Source organism: Raphanus sativus, chromosome 3, assembly GCF_000801105.2.
Source record: "Raphanus sativus cultivar WK10039 chromosome 3, ASM80110v3, whole genome shotgun sequence".
In the NCBI taxonomy this organism is placed as follows: Eukaryota; Viridiplantae; Streptophyta; class Magnoliopsida; order Brassicales; family Brassicaceae; genus Raphanus; species Raphanus sativus.
This window is the reverse complement of record NC_079513.1, coordinates 19523216-19540239: the sequence shown is the minus strand read 5'-3', so window position 1 is coordinate 19540239 and position 17024 is coordinate 19523216. Positions and strand designations below refer to the sequence as shown.

Genomic DNA, 17024 nt, shown 5'->3' with positions numbered 1-17024 from the left:
CCAATACGATTTGGACTAACATAATAGTGTATTATAGATATAGACATAAGATGGGGACACTAATCTAATATTAACCAATACGATTTAGACGAACAAAACTGAAGTCTTCTTGATAATTTTAATAAAATAGTTATTAATTATTATAAGATAGATAAACAGAAAATTTAATGGAAAAAATAAAAAAAATAGCAAGAAAGATTAACCGTTCGGATACATAAATGTTTTATATTTAGTAAAATAATTTAAATGAAACTGTATTAATCCAAAAACAATTATAGATTCAAATTTGTTTATTAGAAGAATAGTATTTTGAATGTGTATGCAAAAAATTGAATAAATTGAAAATGACAATGTGTTTTTTTAGAAAGTTAAGTGCAATAAAAATATACAATTTTTTTGTTTTATATTTATTGACAAAATAACTATTATGCCCAAGAAAAAAAAATTTCATTATAAATGTCCATGTCCATATAGAATTAATAAGTCCATTAGTAACAACAACTATCCAGGAAAGAGAGAAAAAAATAGCTACATCTTATTTTCCTTTTCTTTAATTTATTTTTAGGCTAGTAGACTCATAATCGATTTCTTAAAAAGTTAAAATTGATGTTTCTGTTATTGAAATCTCATAAATACGTCAAGTTACCTATTAAGTTAAATATACATAAATACAAAATCCCATGACACCGAGATTTTGGTATAGTAGATTAATCTTGGAGAAATGGGTTTTCCATATTTACGATCAAATCTATAAATTTGATTGTGAATATTTGATTGCCACCGAGATTTTAGGTATGGTAAACTCATAATCGATTTTTTAAAGTTTGAATTGATGTTTCTGTTATTGAAATAAGAATATATTTTTAACTTGGTGAAGGGGTTTTCCCATATTTGATTACTTTTAAAGAATAAATTGATGTTTCTATTTAGTGTATATTCATTATTTGAGCATCAAGAAAAAAATATTATGATATATTTAGTATTGAGTTTCAAAAAAGTACCGATGTGGTTGAAACATATTGTTAAATTATTTGGTTAATTCAATCCATTGGTTTGGGAGATACAATTGGATCAAGATAGTTAAAACTGGGCAATGACATGTTTTGGACTCGTTTATATTTTTAATAACATGTGTAACATTTATTTTTATTTCTATTTATTTTTATATTTATTTTTAAGAACTCAGACTCGTGTAATATTTATATTGAAGACATTTGTTGTATTCATTTGACTATAATAAAAGAGAGGAGTTGTTATATTTGTACTATTATATAATATATACGGTGGAGTTAAATGATAGTCAAATGATTTAGATATTTTGTAAATAATTTACGGTAGAGTTAAATTATAGTCAAATGATTTACGTTCATATGAAAGTTCGATGGAGTTAATGTTAAATGAAAGAATAGATAAAAGAGGTGATGTTAAATGATAATTACGGTGGAGTTAAATGATAGGATAATATTAATTATGGTGGAGTTAAATGATAGGTGCTTGATATTAAACTCTCTAAGGAAATATTTAAATGAAAGGTTAAACTAAGAATAATAATGTGATGTCCAACTTTAAAATCCACCTAGAAGAAGTTAGAATGTTTCTGTTTTAATAAGATAGATATTGTAATAATTTCTCATACTTTCTATAAGAAACCCTTTGTCAGCATTTTCCTTTAGACCTGGTTAGCTTTTCAATTTCAACCAGAATTGTAAAAGCTGAAGATATGTTTACAAGTAAACAATTGTAACCGTAAAATTCGCTTAGCATCCTTGCAATGAAGGAACACCAACTGGAAACACAGTTTTGTCCCTAAAACATTAGCTATCGTATCCGTTCAACATGAACATTGCAGTTTCTTTTGCTTAAAACCAAACCCCAAACCATCAAATGTCACAACAGAGGATAATCTACCAGCCAAGAATTTCTACAAATTATAGGAAATACATTTCAAGAACCTGAAACATGCTCGCCATCAGATGCAACATCAGCGCTGTTCCTTGTTTTAAGGAAAATGGGATGTGGTAACCTCTTACTCTTGTTTCTTAAGTGCCGGGTCAGTGCTCGGGACTCCTGATCCTGATGTCAGTTTCTTCACACTATCTTTGGCCTCTGCGACAAACAAAGCGTCTGGCTTGTGTTTATCCACAGGTTCTTTCAGGGCCAGACAGATGTAGAACACAATCACTACATTGACTGATACCACCGCAAGAAATCCACTTAGAAGTGTAAGAGAGTGTGGGGACAATGTTGTGGAACCTGTCAGAAGATTTAAACAGAGCAATGTAAGAGGTGGTAAAAACTCTGAGGTACCTATGTTATTACAGAAACTAAAGCTGGGAAAATTCTGCATAGAACTTCGTGAGAGAAAGGGAGACATTAGGCCAAAAGATGAACTAAGCGTAAAACCATAGCACAGACTCTTGTAGCACGTCAATCTCAAAGGTTTCAAGCTCTAACTCTTTTCAACGATACCTAAAACTTAAGTTCTAATTCTGACTGATATTTTTTTACAGAAAGGAATCTTCTAATCTCGTCAGATACAATCCCAACAATCAGCTATTTTTCCTAAATCAGTTTTCACACTAAGAGTATTCTTTTTCAGGCTAAAGATGCTTTTGCAAGGAAAATAATGAAGAGAAGAGTTCCTACTTTTCCCTAAATTCTTCAGGTAGTGGTTCTGGGTTAACTCAGTTTAAAATGCTTTTAAGTGTCGAACCTTCTTCATTTAGTCGAACAAAAATCCAGAGGAAACTAACAATCAATAATGCAAAACACGAAATGATACTCACAATCTAAATCTGAACAAAAAATTAAGGAAATCTTCTAAGAAAACTTTGTCAATCTAACAAATACAGGAACATGTAAGTGAGTCGTAACAAGTAGGAACTCATAACTACAATCTGTAATCTAATGGCTTCTAACATGATTTCAGTTTTCCTTTCAATTCAGTAGCTCAAAGCTCCAACCTTTAAATAAAAGCACAAAGGCAGAAGCACGGATACGATCATACATCAAGAAAAAGGCGAAGACTTTTTGCTGCCATGTGGTTTTTACTTAAAAGGCAAACAAACAACTGGGTCCTAACCTAAAACCCGCATCAAGGGTGTTGTATAAAAACTAAAACTGAAATTTCACTATACCAACAGTTATAACTAGGTTTCTACATCAAAGATCGAAGATGTATCACACAATTGGTGCTTACCAGGGAGCAAATCATGGTTGAAAGCGTATAAGATGGCAATAGGAAGCATCCACATGAACATTGATGCAACTAGGAACTTCTGCATAACCCCAGCCATTTGATCTACACTACACCCTTCCAAATTCATTAATCACACGATGAGTGGAAAAGACACACGAACGAATCTGTGATCTAGGTAGGGATCTCAACAAAAGAAAAGCTTACGCTGAATCTGGCGAGTTAACTCGGTCTCGGACTCTCAAGGTCTCTTTGAGTATTTTGCTTTCCTTCCAATGTCTAGATTTCTTTTTTTCGGTTCTCTCTCTCTCTTGTCAACTCAACCCCCAAGGATGATTGATGATATTAACCGAAATAAACCGGTACCGGTCACTAAAAATTTTCTATTCGATTCGGTTCAAAGAAACTGGGTGCAGTTTCTCACCAAGGTGTACAGACTGCACGCAGTTCCGACTCCCTGAGGGTTTTTAAAATAAAATAAAATAATAAACGAACTTCCTTGGATGAGAACAAAATGCTATAGAAACTGCTTATGCGGAATAATTTCAAACTTTAAATTGTTTGTTTGAGATACCTTGACCAAGAATCTCTATGGGAATGCTCTTTAGAATGCAGTAGCCGATCTAGAAATAATTACTGTCCGGAGCAGAGACATAAAACAGTGTGTAATATTTTAATAACTTTGAATTATCAACTAGAGGATTACAACTGGAGGATTATATCAACAAGGAGGTTCAAAACACTTCAGTTGTTGATCCCGAAACCACAAACACCTAACGCCAACTTCGAGAATCCTTCTTGTTTTTTTTGTGCTAGGTGACATAGATGAAGCTCTCAGCTTGACAAGAGGTGAGAGAGAGACCAAATCTCCTATCAAATTCCAAGACTAAGACTTGGAATGGAAGGCAATACAAGGGAAAGGAAAACATGGTTCGCGTGGCCGTGGATCCAAACGCTAGCTATTATCTTTTATGTTATTGTTGGTTTTGCTAATTTCTACCTAAGTAGTTTCATAGGTATGAAATTTTAACCATCATCTGCTCATGCAAACTTCATCTCGCTATATAGTTTTATTGCTCTATCTTGTAAACGTTTATGTTATTTAAATTTGAAAGCTTTTAATCAAAAAACTGAAGGATTATAAAAATTCAGTATAAAAATACTCTATTTAAAAAATGTATATATATATATATATATATATTTTTTTTTTAAATACTCTTTTAATCTTAGAGTAGGAGTAGGAGTACTCATTGGTGTAGCCTTGCCACTGCTCATATGCACATTTTGCTTTCTTCTTTTGTCAAAGCACTCATATGCACATTTGAAATTAGCTTTGCTGCAACAATGAAACAGGGATTGATTGATTCACCCGAATAACTGGATCATGTAACTCAACATAGCAAATAAGTGGTGAACGCTCATGCATGTCTCTCTGAGAAGACACATAGAAGGAACCAGAGATATTTTCATGAACCTTAGACTGGAGCAGAAGCTACTTTCACAGGAAGTTAAACTATGCGTTCGAATGAGTTATTATTATCAAACGTAGTAGAAAAATTATACAAATCCAAGTAATGGTCTATGAAGCCATCAACATAGTTTGGAGATTAAACAGTAAAAAAAAAAACAGAAACAGCCATCACTGATGACTATGATCACTCTCCATCAATGCATGTTACATAGACATCCTCAGACTAACTTTTTGATTTATCTTTCATTAGTCTCACTCTCGACTCTTGAGACACACATATCTTAGCAGCGGTGGAATCAGACATCAAAAGCAGGATATGTTGGAGTCTTCACAGGAGCCCATATATCAGCACCATTGCTTTGAGCAATCCCTAATGTATACTCCATTGGGACAAGACACAACCCTCTGCTTCTCAAACTGTACTCCTCCAGCTCTTCCTGGTTACAAGAAACAAGCAAAGATGCGTTAAGTCCAGATCACAGATTTCGAAGTTAGGATCAAGATTCTGCTCACCTGCGTAATAGTGGGAGATGTTTGCAGATATGGAGCGCTTAGAACCTGTACAGAGAGTTAAGAAAAGTCAATGTTTGGATAGGAAGAAACATAGTTTGATTCGATAACAAGAAGCAGACCTTGACTTGTTCTTGAAGAAACTGAATGTATTGCATCGCCTCCAGAAGAACTGATGCAGTGTCGGTCTGCAAGAGAGTCGTAAGAGAGAGATCATTTCTCTTGCTTTAGAAAAGAAGTTTGCATCTAATGGTAGTACCTTTCCATAAGGGGAAACTAGCTGTTGAAGAGCTGAAACACGTTCTCCAACCTTGTCCTTCCTCTCCTGTTAACCCACAGAACAACAAAGTTCCAAGATCATTAGTGTGCTGGTCCAAGAAGGTCAGAGAGTTTTTTGAAGATCGAGGGTATCCATCATCACAAGACCTTGGAAGAGAAAGAGAGATCAGACTTGTGTCGTTTCATGCTGCTTTCTTCAAGAGAACAGACACTGTGCTTATTCTCCATCATCATAAAGCCTATATTACTCTAATAGTATTCTATCCCTTGTCAACAAAAAGATCGGTTTATTACTTGCTACCCTTTAAAAGAGATGTATTGTGAGGCAAAGCAAAATCCAGTGGCTCATCCAAAGTATTGAAAGATTCAACCTTTGAATTAGAAATATTAGTAGACAAAGCAATTAGAAGTAGATAATGGTCAGAGGTTAGCCCTTAAGATCACATCAGCTTAATATATTTTAAGTCTGGTAGGGCAATCACAGATATGATTAAATATGAGATATCATAGTCTACTTTCATGCGGAGACAATACATTTTGGATGTACATTATTCAAGAATTACGTAACTAACTCATATAAAATGCAGGTACATTAATTAGTTCAAGTAATAAAACTAGTTCATCATTAATGATGGGACAAGTTAGTTTTTTTTTCTTGAATTGAAGAAATTCTGGACCGAAGCCCATTTTGGATTAGGAAAAAAAAGGGCTGTTTAACCTTTTTATCATAGCTACTATTAGTGATGGGCCTAACTCACATCCAAAAGCTAGCTCAAGAGTGGAAGATTGCCCATACACTTATATATTGTCCAAAGACCTTAGGTAGACAACTATTTATATGGGAAATCATCTGCTGGGCTTTCACCATGGACTCTGATATCATATTAGTGATGGGCCTAACTCACACCCAAAAGCTAGCTCAAGAGTGGAAGATTGCCCATACACTTATATATTGTCCAAGGACCATTGTCTCAACCGATGTGGGACAATCTAATAGCTACTGAAACTAGAACCTGGTATCTCTATCCTTATGGTACGAAGGCTTTACGAGTTGAAGTAACACCTCCAAATAATGGGAGGAGTTAGTTCCATTAGAACTTCTATAGAGACCAGGTCCTGCTTATGAGATGTGACTATTTCACTGGGTCTAATTTTTTTTCACAGTTTTTGATTTAAGACTTAAGAGGGTACGACTTTTTTTTAAGGTTTTTTTTCTACAATTATTTATCTTTCTCTAATAAAATAAATTTTGTTCATGGTCCAGTTAAAGCTTGAGCCATAGAGACAAGATTCAAAGCTAGGCAAACTTCAACAGAAACCCCACTAGAACAAAACAAAGTAATCTTTAATCTATATTGATCTAAATGTATAAGATTAGGCTTTAAGTTGGTCCATTAAGACAAAAATTGTGGAAAAAACAGAGTAATATCGAAGTACTTACAGAGAGAAGAGACACTGCATTTGCCAGAAACGGTACACTAACCAACTAGAACTTCACAAACTCCTTCTTCTAAGCTTCTAAATGTGTTTTTATTGTCACCCTTTTGGTTTGGTTTCTAATTTAAAGCACACAACACGATGGAACACATAAACGACGAGTTTGGTCTCTCTGGTATTTAGATATTCTTTGTTCCTTTTCTCCTGTCTTCAGATCTTGAAAAAGGAAAGTTCACGGCTTCAATGAAAGCTCGATCCTATGCTAACGCTGAAACCAGATGTTTTTGTTTGGATACAAACGGTGTCCTAACTTAAAGAGTCGTGAGGTAGATAGAGAGAGCTTTGTCTACAGAAGAAAGCAAAGGAAGGGGCCTACATTTTATGTCCTTTTCTTTATCTTATTTTTCTGTTCGTCTTGTTCATTTAATTCTCATCAAATCCAGATTTTCTTGTAAGACAAAAAATATTATTACTAAGAAATATAGTTTTTTTTTTTGTTTTTGAAAAAAGGCTTTACTAAGAAATATAGTTATATTTATATACTCTACATAGATTACGATTTGACAAAAATTATGAATTTTTTTTATCATTAACAAAATTCTTTCTTTCCTATTAGTACAATAGTGAAATTAAAACGAGAATATTGTTTACAAATTTGCATTTAAAATGTAAAATGATATTTTTGAAAATAAAATTAAAATTTTAAATGAGTCTATTTGTGAACAGAGAAAAAACCATACAAATCAGTTCCGGTTCAGTAATCATTACATGTTTATTGTGGAAAACAAAATGTAAATAAACGCACATTTAATATTCTGAAATAAAATAACATGTTTTGAAAATTGGTGTGGTGACTAAGAGCATCTCCAAAATACATTATATAACTTTAAATATGAATTTTTTTGCTCTACAAAAAGAAACTTCAAAACTTCAAATTTAAAATTTTAAGTAGTGAAATTTTAATATAGAGTGTCACTATTTAAAATTTCAAATTTGAAATTTCATATTTTCATTGCATTTTGATTTTACATTTACATATGATATTTATGATTCTTAAATATTTTGTCCTTTAATCTTTAATCCTTCAAAATTTTATAAATCTCAAATATTTCAAATTTATTTTTATAATTTTAGTTTCAAATAAAATTAAATAAAAACTTTAAGATAAGTTTTTTTCAAAAACTAGATTTAGATAACAAACAATATTAGAAAATAAACTTAACAAATGCACTAATTTATCATATATGAAAATATTACGAAAATAATTTTATACAATAATGTAATATTTTACTTGTAATTTGATAATGTTATATATGTAAATTTATATATTTTACTATATCATTTTGTTAATTAATATTTCTATCATGTTTTTATATTTGTGCTATTTATTTATAAAGTTTTATAAATTTAAATTAAATATCATAAATATAAGGACCATAATATAAAATATAAATTCATTTGAAGTTATGTTTAATGTTTTACTTTTGGAGAAAACTATCTTAAACCCTCAAATATGAAGTTTTGCAAACTTTTTTTTTTAAAATATGTGTCATTTTGGAGATGCTTAAACACCCACCTAAAATAGTTTAAATAGCAAATCAATTAACACGAAACAACTTTTTAGAAAATAGTTTTTTCCAAAAATCAGTCTTGATGATGTCTAGGCGATAATAATCTACAGACACACAGTTACCATCTAGCGATATTTTAAAAAATATTTTCTCCGATTCAGATTACTTGTCGTTGTAGAAGATTTTTTTTTTTCTGAAAATAGAAGAAAATTTTTATTTTAAAATAAATGTCGTTTTATAGTTTAAATGCAAAATTTATTAATAAAATTTGGAGTTAACGAATGTATATGAAATGTAATACATTTGACAGCTAATGTACAACCAATGAAGAGAGGTCCTTTTACCAGTCTCAGATAGAAGTCGTTTTCATTATTTTCATTGTAAAAATAACTAAACTAATTATTACCGAAAGTGACATTCGATTGTTTTTTATATAGTTTTGTCAAAATGATTTTGACCAATTCTGCTGCATCTGTCTCTTCTTTTTCAACTTTATGCTTTTCTTGTTTGTGTCATCTTTCTTTGATATTTTCTACTAGAGAGGTTAGTGCATGTGTACTAATTTTTGGATGATATCCGAGTACATTCACTGTATATACTTTATAGACATGAGAAGAATCTCTTGTCTTTTGTGTTATCCCCCAGCGAGAAAACAACTCAAGCTAAATATAACCTAAACTGTTCAAGAATCATTAAGCACTGATCATTCAGTTTTTTTTTTTAAATACATCAAACACGAATTTAAACCAGAAAAATGAATTTTGAGCTCTTCAAACAACAGTAAAAAGTCGAAAAAGAGAGGTCACGTTAACTATGTCAACAATAAGTTAAATCTTGTAAAGTAGAATTTCTTCTCTGTGTATATACACATACACATACGACCTTCTTTTTTTTGTCAAAAATGAATACACTTATACACACCACCTAACAGCAGAATATCTTGAATGCAAAATAATGAAATCGTTACAAAACATTGGCTGGACCAGAATACACTTATACACACCACCTATCGCGGTTTCTGCGTTTGTTTCTTTGTCACTATTTTTCCTTTCTCTTCGCGGCGACCAGAATTTTATTTTATGTATTCTTGTTTATATTTTAGCGAAAAAACAAACAATTACGTGCGCACCTTTTTCCAAAACATTTTTTACTACATGTTGCACAATTGTGCCGCCCCTCGTTCGTAACTCGTAAGCACCGTTTCGAACCATTGGCCACCAAAAATACAGATCTTTGGAATCTTCAATCAGAAACAGTACGCAAAAGTTAGTAAAAAAAGGAAGCACTACGGATAGTTTCAAAAAAAAAAATCACCAATTAATCAAAGATGTATTTGATGTTTAAGTTTAACTTACATTCTAACATCACCATCATCCAAATTGAATGCTTCAATAAGTTGGTTGGTCTAACTTTATGCAAAAATAAGGCTTAGAATGGGAAGCATTAAAAAAAGTGGATATGAAAAGTGTCAAAATAGTAAAAGTGGATGTACTGTTAACACTCTAAAATAACAAATGGAATTTGATATACAAGTGGTACTAATCATCCACCACAAATATTGGGTGGACAAACTGAATAGAAAAACAGTTTATTATTATTATTATTATTATTATTATTATTATTATTATTATTATTATTATTATTATTATTATTTCGTAGTTTTGGAGTTTCTGATATATATCTCTATAACATAATTTCAAAAACTAGTTTCATATGTGTCTCACTCACGTTACTTCTTACGATGGTTAATTACAAAGACATCTTTAATAAATTAAAATATCATATATAATTATCAATAAGTGATTTTCCAAACTCATGCATGAATATAAATATTTATAAATTAAATAATAGTTGATTGTTATTTATTTTAAATTTTAAATTAATTTAATTTGTATGCATAATTTATATTAATAAATTATATTATTTTAATTAGAAATATGATTTTAGATATATTATATCTAATCTATTTTTTACAGTCGATTTAATTATTATTTGGGTATATTGCATTGCATCAATTTTTTTGAATTCAACTAATATTGGATCCGCTACTCAAAATGACAGTTTTTAGTTTTTTGTTATAATTATAACTAGATTTTGACCCGCACGCCTGTGCGGATGTATTCTTTTATAAAATATGTTCTTATTTGTTTTTCATGTCAATATTAGAGTTGGTCAAAAAATCTGAATCCAAAAAATCGAACCGATCTCAATCCAAAATGAAATACCAAACCAAAACTGAAATTGATTAAATATCCAAATTATTCAAAAATTTGTATTTAGAGAAGTAAAACCGAATCCGATCCGAACCGAAGTATTTCGGATATCCGAATGTATTCGAAATATATTTATATGCTTATATATATTATTTTTTAAATTTAATGTATATCAAAACATCCAGAATATATATGGTACTTTTAAATAATTGAAAATATATATAAATAGTCAAATTTAAATATCTAAAATTGTTAATGTATACTCAAAACACCAAAATTACTTAAAGTATATAATGAATTTTAAAAAATTGTTAATGTATACTCAAAATTGTTAATGGTACTTTTAAATAATTGAAAATATATATATTATATATTAAGTTTAGGTATTCTGACATATATTTTTTAAATTTATATGTAATATATTATTTTTATAGATTTTGAGAATTTAAAGTATATAATGAATTTTAAAAATAATTTAAATGGGTTATCCGAACCCGAATGAACCCAAACCAAAATTTAGAAATATTCGAATGAGACTAAATCTTTGACCCCGGAAAACCAAAATCCAAACAGATCCTAACAAAACCCGAATGGGTACCCGAACGCCCACCCCTAATTCACAATCTATTTTTTTCCTTTAAAATTGGAGCAAACATATAACCACTACAAGAAAACAGGCTCATACTGAGGGCATAAATCGTCGGTATATCGTCGGAATAAGCGAATTCCGACGCCATACCGAGGAAACATGTCCTCGGAAAAAATTCCTCGGAATTTCATTTTTCCTCGGAATTTCCTCGGAATTTTCTGACGGAATTTTGAGGAAACAAAATTCCGAGGAAACTGTGAGGACGAGGGTTCGTCGCACATTTCCTCAAAATTTTCCGAGGGACGTGGTCGTCGGAATATTCCGAGGGACCATCTTCCTCGGAATTTTCAAAAAAATAATTAAAAAAAATTAAAATTATTTTTTTAATGAAATTCGAAAATATAAAATATAAAATAAAAATTGAAATTGAAAATATATTAGATAATATTATTCAAAGTTGTACAAACTAAAATATATTAAAAATTAGTTTTAATAAATAAAAATTTAAAATTCAAAAAATAGTTTTTAATCACAAAAATATAAATATATAAAAAAATAGTTTAATAAATACTAAAAATAGTTTTTAATCACAAAAATATAAATATAAAAATATTTTAATAATTACAAAAAAACAATTTAATCAAAAATATAAATATAAATGTTAAATTCCAAAAAATAGTTTTTAATCACAAAAGTATAAATATAAAAATAGGTTAATAATTACTAAAAATAGTTTTTAATCACAAAAATATAAAATATAAAAAAAAATAGTTTAATAATTACAAAAAATATTTTTAATCACAAAAATATATATATATATATATATATAAGTATATATATAAATAGTTTTAAGATTACAAAAATAGTTTTTAATCACAAAATATAAATATATTTTTAAAATATATATAAATAGTTTTAAAATTCCAAAATAGTTTTTTAATCACAAAAATATAAATATATATCTTTAAAAATAAATATAAATAGTTTTAAAATTCCAAAAATATTTTAATATTTACAAAAAACGTTTCATAAATATTAAAAATGTTTGATAAATATAGAAATGATTTTGTATACAAAAATGTTTCATTTATATTTCATAAAATAGATTTTATATACAAAAAACGTTTTCAAAATTATTTATAAACACCAAACTATTATAAAACTTAAAAAAAAATTCTACACAATCAAATAATCACAATCCTCAATACAAAACCACAATCAAACTTCCATTATACAATCCTACCAATCACCCTAACAAAAATCTATCAAAAAACTTCTAAAATCATCAAATCTAACCTAACAAATAGATTGGGAAGGTTCTTACATGATTTGGGAATCAAATAGAGGAGGAATAGGTTGGATTGGCCGGAAATCGTTGAGAGAGAAGGGGAGGTCGGCGGAGATGGCAAGGAAGAAGAAGAGAGAAATGAGGAAGAAGAAGAGATCTGTGTTTATAATTCCGAAGTTTCTGACGGAAACTATCCGTCGGAATTTCCTCAGTTTCGAAAATTTAATTTTCGCAAAATATTTCGCGAAAATTATGGCGGTTAAATGAAAAAATTCCGAGGAAAATTCAAATCCCTCAGAATTTCCTCGGTATATTCCGAGGAAATTCCGAGGGATATATGTTTGGGGTTTCAAAACCTCAATTTGTTTTGCCCAATATCATTTCTTATACTAATGTAATGATAAAATTGAATATTCTTTGTATAGATGATCATAAACCATGAAATAACAAATTTCCAAAATGAATTGTAAGTATTCCTTTTACCATTCATTAAAGTGTATAAGTGTTTGATCTTATGTTGTGGGAAATTCGTTCATACTATCGGAAAGTGTTTATTATCGGGTAACACACCTATTTTTGGTTTAAGACACTTAATAATCAGTTTAAGACACTTAATAAGGCTTATATATGTGTTATTCAAACCGCAAAACGTTTTTTCGGTTACAAAACCTTGTTCCTCGGAAAAGCCTCAGAATATTCCGAGGAAATTCCGAGGAAAAACACATTTTCCTCGGAATTTCCTCAGAATATTCCGAGGAAATTCCGAGGAAGCTAAACCCTATAGTAAAATCCCTAAATCACTCGGAATTTCCTCAGAATTTCCTTGGTAAATTCTGAGGAAATTCCGAGGAACCTAAACCCTAAAAGTTAAATCCCTAAATCCCTCGGAATTTCGTCAGTTTTTTTCGAAGAAAACTCTTTCCTCGGGATTTCCTCGGAAAATACCGACGGAAAGTGAATTCCTCGGAATTTCCTAGGTATTTTCCAAGGAAATCCCGAGGAAACGTAAAATTTATGTTTCCTCGGAATTTCTTCGGAAATTCCTCGGAATATTCCGAGGAATTCATTTTCCGTCAGTATGTCCGTCAGTATTTCCCTGTTTTCTTGTAGTGAACTAATAGTATTTTATACGTACTATCATATAAATAATCACATATATTATATTTTTAAAATTTAATGTGAAATATAAAAATCATAATTTAAGTTGGTAATATGAAATTTGACTTTGTATAATATTTTCTTATATATAAATATTTTTAATAATGGTCATTGGAAAATATTTTAGTAAACATAAACTTTTGAATATATGTATATTTTGAATCAATTTTTGATATAAATCAACTTTAAATTATTTTTGAAATATATATACATACAAACTTTAATTTTTTTATAATTATTTTAGACAAATGATATTTTAGATAATTAAATTAACTCATTTTTGTATATTTTAAAGTTAGCTCAATTAGATAGTTTTCATAATATAATATATTTCTAATTTTAATAACATAAATTTATTATTTTCTTAATATATTAATATATTGTTATCTATGTTTACAAACAAAATTATATTTTTTATAATGCGATGATGTTCATATTTCCAAACAAACTTCTTTAACTGTTATTCATGTTTCCAAACAAACATATTTTTAAATTGCAATCCAAATTTCCAAACAAATATCTTTTTTTTTAAATTGTTATTCATGTTTTAAAATAAACCTAATTTGTACTTTAGTTTTAATAATATAGATATGATAATCATGATTTATACTGGATCAAATTTTGTGGTACGTTAATTATAAAAAATAGTCTACTAAATTTCTAAAAGGTTGGATTTGATTATGTTGACACCACTAAACCTAGAAATATTTTTTTTTTTGTATACGTACACAGTTGGGAATCATAAGTTATATTTCGTGTCTGGGTCAACTCGTAAGGACCATAATAATAAGTCAAAATTGTTCTTATAATAATTTGTTTTTGTATATGTACACAATTGGTATCATAAGTTATATTTCGTGTCTCGGATCCAACTTGTAAAGATAATATTAATAAGTCAAATCGTTCTCATAATTGTATGATATGTGCATGCGGACTATATATGAAGTGGATTTTTTTTAAGTATAAGATGTGATCAATATTTCAGCCCAAATAATTATAGTTAATCATAAGTAATGGGCTTCAGCGATAGTTAGTAGTGGTGAAAGTCTGTCCGAAATTTAATTATTAAGTTAAGAAGTAATGGCATTTGATGGTAATTTTTTGGGAAAAGTCAGCCTTAATAATTAATTGTACTTCAGTTTTAATAGTTTAGATTAATTTTCTTATTTGCATTACATTGGTTGTTGTCTTTTGATATGTAAATAACTAAATATAAATATCCTCATTGTTGAATCTTGAAAGTCTGATAGAGTTGATTTTTATGATGTATATGGGGAAAAAGATGTGGCCAGCTATTGGTTCTGGCTCCTCTTCATACGCTGCTTAAAGCTCTGATGGGTCACAAGTGTAGAGATTGGTTAAATATTTATACAACGTGGAGTGAAAACCCTAATTACGTAGAGAACCAGATGACCAAAAGAGATAATTTGTTAGCCTAGAGCTTCGTAGAGTGAAAACCCTAACTTCGTATAAATCTCAAAATCATTAATCGTTTTAGGGTTTTTCTATTAAGTCAATCATGGATTATTCCGATGATGATGTCATGGTCAATACTGATTCAGGCGAGGAGAGTTTATTGAGTGACAACCAGGTAGATTCCGATTATGAATTCACCGATCAAGACATGGACAACGCTTCCATAACCAAACGTTCTCAGCTTAGTTACTTAGTTCTCAAGGAAGACGACATTCGCAAGCATCAAAGAACCGATATTGAACATGTTTCAACAGTTCTTTCAATAAGCCAAGTGGAAGCAATCGTTCTGCTTCTTCACTACCAGTGGAATGTTAGTAAAGTCCAAGATGAGTGGTTCACTGACGAAGAGAAAGTCCGTGAACTCGTTGGTATACTGAAGGAGCCCGTCGTTGATCTTAATGACAGAGAAATGAATATTGAATGTGGAATTTGTTTCGAGTCGTATCCCCAAAAGGAAGTTGCAACCGTTTCTTGCGGTCATCCTTATTGCAATGCATGTTGGACCGGTTACATCACTACATCAATCAATGACGGTCCTGGTTGTTTGACGGTTAAGTGTCCTGAGCCTTCTTGTTCTGCCGTGGCATGTCAAGATATGATCGATAAGGTCATAACCGATAAAGAACTTAAGGAGAAGTACTATAGATACTTTGTTAGATCTTACGTTGAAGCTAGCGGAAACAAGATAAAATGGTGTCCGTCACCTGGATGCGAAAACGCGATTGATTTTGAAAGTAGAAGTGGAAGTGAACACTACGATGTTTCTTGCTTGTGTTCTCATGAATTCTGCTGGAACTGCGGTGAAGATGCTCACCGCCCTGTGGACTGCGACACGGTGTCGAAATGGATAGCTAAGAACACTGATGAATCCGAGAACACGAACTGGATACTTGCCAACACAAAGCCTTGTCCTAATTGCAAACGTCAGATCGAGAAGAGCATGGGATGTAACGTTATGAGATGCTCGATTTGTAAATGTATGTTTTGTTGGAATTGTCTTCTTCCATTTACTGATCACAAGAAGTGCAACAAGTTTGAGGGTGATGATGAGACTGATATTAACAAGAGAAAAAGGGCGAAAAGCGCAATCGATAGATACATGCATTATTTTGAAAGATGGGCAAGCAACCAGTCTTCGAGGGTAATAGCCATGGCAGATTTGAAGAAATTCCAGTCGGTGCAACTTAAGTTGCTTAGTCTCAGACAAGGCACAACAGAGTCTCAGCTCCAGTTCACCATAGAGGCATGGCGTCAGGTTAGTGTAGTAGACATGTGTTTATCTAAAATAACTAAACTACAAAAGAGTGTGACTGGTCAAAACTTTCAATTATTATCTACTATGTTTAGAGTTAGTAATGAGACACTATTTGTTACAACATTTTGATCTTAAAAAGCAAATCAATATCTCGTGTGATTGATTTTGCGATTACAGATTATTGAATGTAGAAGGGTTTTGAAATGGACATATGCATATGGATACTACCTTCCAGAGCAGGAACAAACCAAGAAACAGTTTTTCGAGTATTTGCAAGGGGAAGCTGAAGCTGGTTTGGAGAGGCTACATCATTGTGCAGAGGAGGAGTTGAAACATTTTGTCTTCAAAACTCAAGATTCGTCAAAAAAATTTGGTGACTTCCGGAGGAAGCTAACTGGTTTGACCGAAGCAACCAAAACTTACTTCGAAAATCTAGTGAAGGCTTTGGAGAATGGTCTTGCTGATGTAGCACTTAATGAGAGCAGCAAATCGGAAACAAATTCGAAACCTGCTACCAAAAGACGAAAGCTGAAGTGATAATGGTATGAGGTACCGTAAGATCCATCTTGATTTATCTGTTT

At 30.7% G+C, this 17024-nt stretch overlaps 3 protein-coding genes across 5 annotated transcripts; 1 reads left to right on the top strand and 2 right to left on the bottom strand.

The window, feature by feature from the left end:
- Window positions 1-1733: 1733 nt before the first annotated feature.
- On the bottom strand, window positions 1734-3526 carry LOC130509041 (uncharacterized). Of its 3 annotated transcripts, none has more exons than XM_057004582.1 (3): window positions 3404-3526; window positions 3200-3306; window positions 1734-2253 (listed from the first exon to the last, which is right to left on the bottom strand). In XM_057004582.1, exons 2-3 carry the CDS (start codon window positions 3294-3296, stop codon window positions 2027-2029), a joined length of 324 nt encoding a protein of 107 aa, XP_056860562.1. In that variant the 5' UTR covers window positions 3297-3306; window positions 3404-3526; the 3' UTR covers window positions 1734-2026. The 3 variants fall into 3 exon arrangements, with proteins under 3 accessions (XP_056860562.1, XP_056860563.1, XP_056860564.1); XM_057004583.1 differs by having other exon boundaries at window positions 3200-3313; window positions 3404-3510; XM_057004584.1 differs by having other exon boundaries at window positions 3200-3301; window positions 3404-3510.
- A 1186-nt stretch (window positions 3527-4712) lies between these two features.
- Window positions 4713-7212, bottom strand: LOC108845952 (transcription factor bHLH153-like). The gene is made up of 6 exons (XM_018619156.2): window positions 6898-7212; window positions 5604-5722; window positions 5437-5502; window positions 5300-5365; window positions 5181-5225; window positions 4713-5104 (listed from the first exon to the last, which is right to left on the bottom strand). Exons 2-6 carry the CDS (start codon window positions 5688-5690, stop codon window positions 4964-4966), a joined length of 405 nt encoding a protein of 134 aa, XP_018474658.1. The 5' UTR covers window positions 5691-5722; window positions 6898-7212; the 3' UTR covers window positions 4713-4963.
- Window positions 7213-15001: 7789 nt separating this feature from the next.
- LOC108847874 (probable E3 ubiquitin-protein ligase ARI11) lies at window positions 15002-16980 on the top strand. The gene is made up of 2 exons (XM_018621236.2): window positions 15002-16443; window positions 16621-16980. The coding sequence occupies exons 1-2, from the start codon at window positions 15232-15234 to the stop codon at window positions 16978-16980; spliced, it is 1572 nt and encodes a 523-aa protein (XP_018476738.1). The 5' UTR covers window positions 15002-15231.
- The last annotated feature ends 44 nt before the right edge of the window (window positions 16981-17024 follow it).